The 2,000-nt window shown below is 37.0% G+C and overlaps 1 protein-coding gene across 1 annotated transcript in view; it reads left to right on the top strand.

Annotated features, from left to right (window-relative positions):
* Positions 1-345: 345 nt before the first annotated feature.
* Positions 346-2,000, top strand: part of LOC121933349 (fatty acid-binding protein, liver-like) — a 46,629-nt gene continuing 44,974 nt past the window's right edge. Inside the window, exon 1 of the mRNA XM_042472933.1 lies at positions 346-570. Within this exon, the coding sequence (XP_042328867.1) occupies positions 504-570 (67 nt within the window). The 5' untranslated portion in view covers positions 346-503. The remainder of the gene's footprint in view (positions 571-2,000) is intronic.

Here is a 2,000-nt window from a genome sequence, read left to right as displayed (position 1 = left end):
ACAGTAATCATGATTTACCAAGAAATGTAACTAGCAAGAAATGTCTGCACACTTGCTTTCCCAGTTTTGATCACCCAGCCAAAATTTTGAAGATCAAGCAAAAGGACAAGAAGAGCTCGAGGGGCCACATGAAACAGAGAATAGGGCTCCCATTTCTTTAATAGTGGTGTAGAAGAAAAAAGTTCAGCAGGTTTATCTTGTCAAGCAAGATATAGCTTGTTTCACTTCCCAAAAATGATTAAAGGTGAAGGAGTCCTTTCCACATCTTCATGTGGCTACTTGATCACACAGTCTTTGTAGCAACCAAAATATGTCTTTAACTTGGGGGTAGTTGAGTCATGATGTCTATCAGTCACAGAGTTAATGTTTCAGCAGAGCCATAAACCAGCAAGATCATGCAACCTCTGACCAATTTCCAAGACAAGAGTTGGTTATAAAAAGCAGGTTTGCCTTCTCAGAGAACTGTCTCCTTTTCTACTGAGCACAAAGAGAGTATCATCACTATGAGTTTCTCTGGAAAGTATGAACTCCAGTCCCAAGAAAACTTTGAGCCATTCATGAAGGCAATTGGTAAGTTTTTAATTTCTAGGTGATTTTACTTGGCTTTATCCTCAATGCTGCCTTATTGGTGGTGTTTCCATTTCACAGTCTCTTTTGAAAGAGGTGTGATTGAAATTAAACACTAAGCAGTAAAAGGTATGGGGATATTATATTACATTTGCTTATAATATGCAATCATATATAGACACACACATACAAATATATGTATGTATGTATGTGTGTGTATATATATGTATGTATGTATGTCTCTTTCCTGATGTTGCCCAGTTCATGCTGCTTACTTTTTTACTAGTATCAAAGTGCAATTTACTATGAAATAATAACATGTCCTTAATTCTCCTATAGATTATAGGAGCAATTACAACAGCAAAATCTCTGTTATCTTTGCTACAAACCCAGAGTGAGAATGGCTATAATCTTCAATTAACCCCATTAAACTCAGTGGGTGTTGATTCTGAATAAATGTAGATGCAGAAACTGGAGAAGTTAACAGATTCTGGGAGTTTGAGAGGAAGACTTCAAAGTTCTACATTTGCCTATTTAGGCATATGCAGAACTTTGAAACCTCCCTCTCAAACTCCCAGAATCTGCTAACTTCTCCAGTTTCTGCATATACTTTTATTTTAAAATGTACATACTTAATTTAAAATTATATTAAAAGACAAATGTCTACATTGTCCAGAATATTAATTTGAGCTGAGTAGAATGACGTCCCCCTTCCTTACTTGATTTTAGTAATGAGATATTCAAATAAATAGAACAAGGAAGGCTCATGATTTTTAACACGAAAAGATACTCAGAAGTGTAGTGGAGGGTAGCTTCCTTCGTTTCAGCTTTGTTTGGGGCAAACCATTTTTCTTTCAGTCGGCCCTAACTCTATAATGTGGGAATAATTATGATATTGTTTATCCCATTTCTAGCCCATCTTTTGACTAAAAACAAAAGTTGTAAAGAAGATAAATATATCACTAAAAGCAGTATAGTGTACCTTCAGTAGCAGAAAGTGCTTCAAGAAATGATTCTGCCACCTATGTATTTGAACTAGTGCAGCAAACAGTGTATAAAATATTCAGAGGTTGCTCTCTAAGAGAGACTTCATATAAGAGTTTCATTCTATAGGAATCTGAAGCTGTATACCTCATTCTTCTTGGTTCCTCCAAATTCCACTTGCACTTTTGCTCTTCTCTAATTCCGTCCAGGATTATGGCCTGTTACAGACAACCAAAATAAAGCTGCTTTGAGTCTCTTTGGAGGTATGCTGTTTAAATGATGCATGCATCCTAAGAATCCAGAAGTTGCACCAAAGCTGCACTTCGGTGCTTAGGAATGGCGTGTGGCTTTGGCGCGACCTCCGGACTCTTAGGACCCATGCATCATTTAAATAGCATACCTCCAAAGAGACTCGAAGCAGCTTTATTTTGGCAGTCTGTAACAGGCCA

This window comes from Sceloporus undulatus, chromosome 6, assembly GCF_019175285.1.
Source record: "Sceloporus undulatus isolate JIND9_A2432 ecotype Alabama chromosome 6, SceUnd_v1.1, whole genome shotgun sequence".
Lineage (NCBI taxonomy): Eukaryota > Metazoa > Chordata > Lepidosauria > Squamata > Phrynosomatidae > Sceloporus > Sceloporus undulatus.
This window is presented reverse-complemented; position numbering and strand designations above follow the sequence as displayed.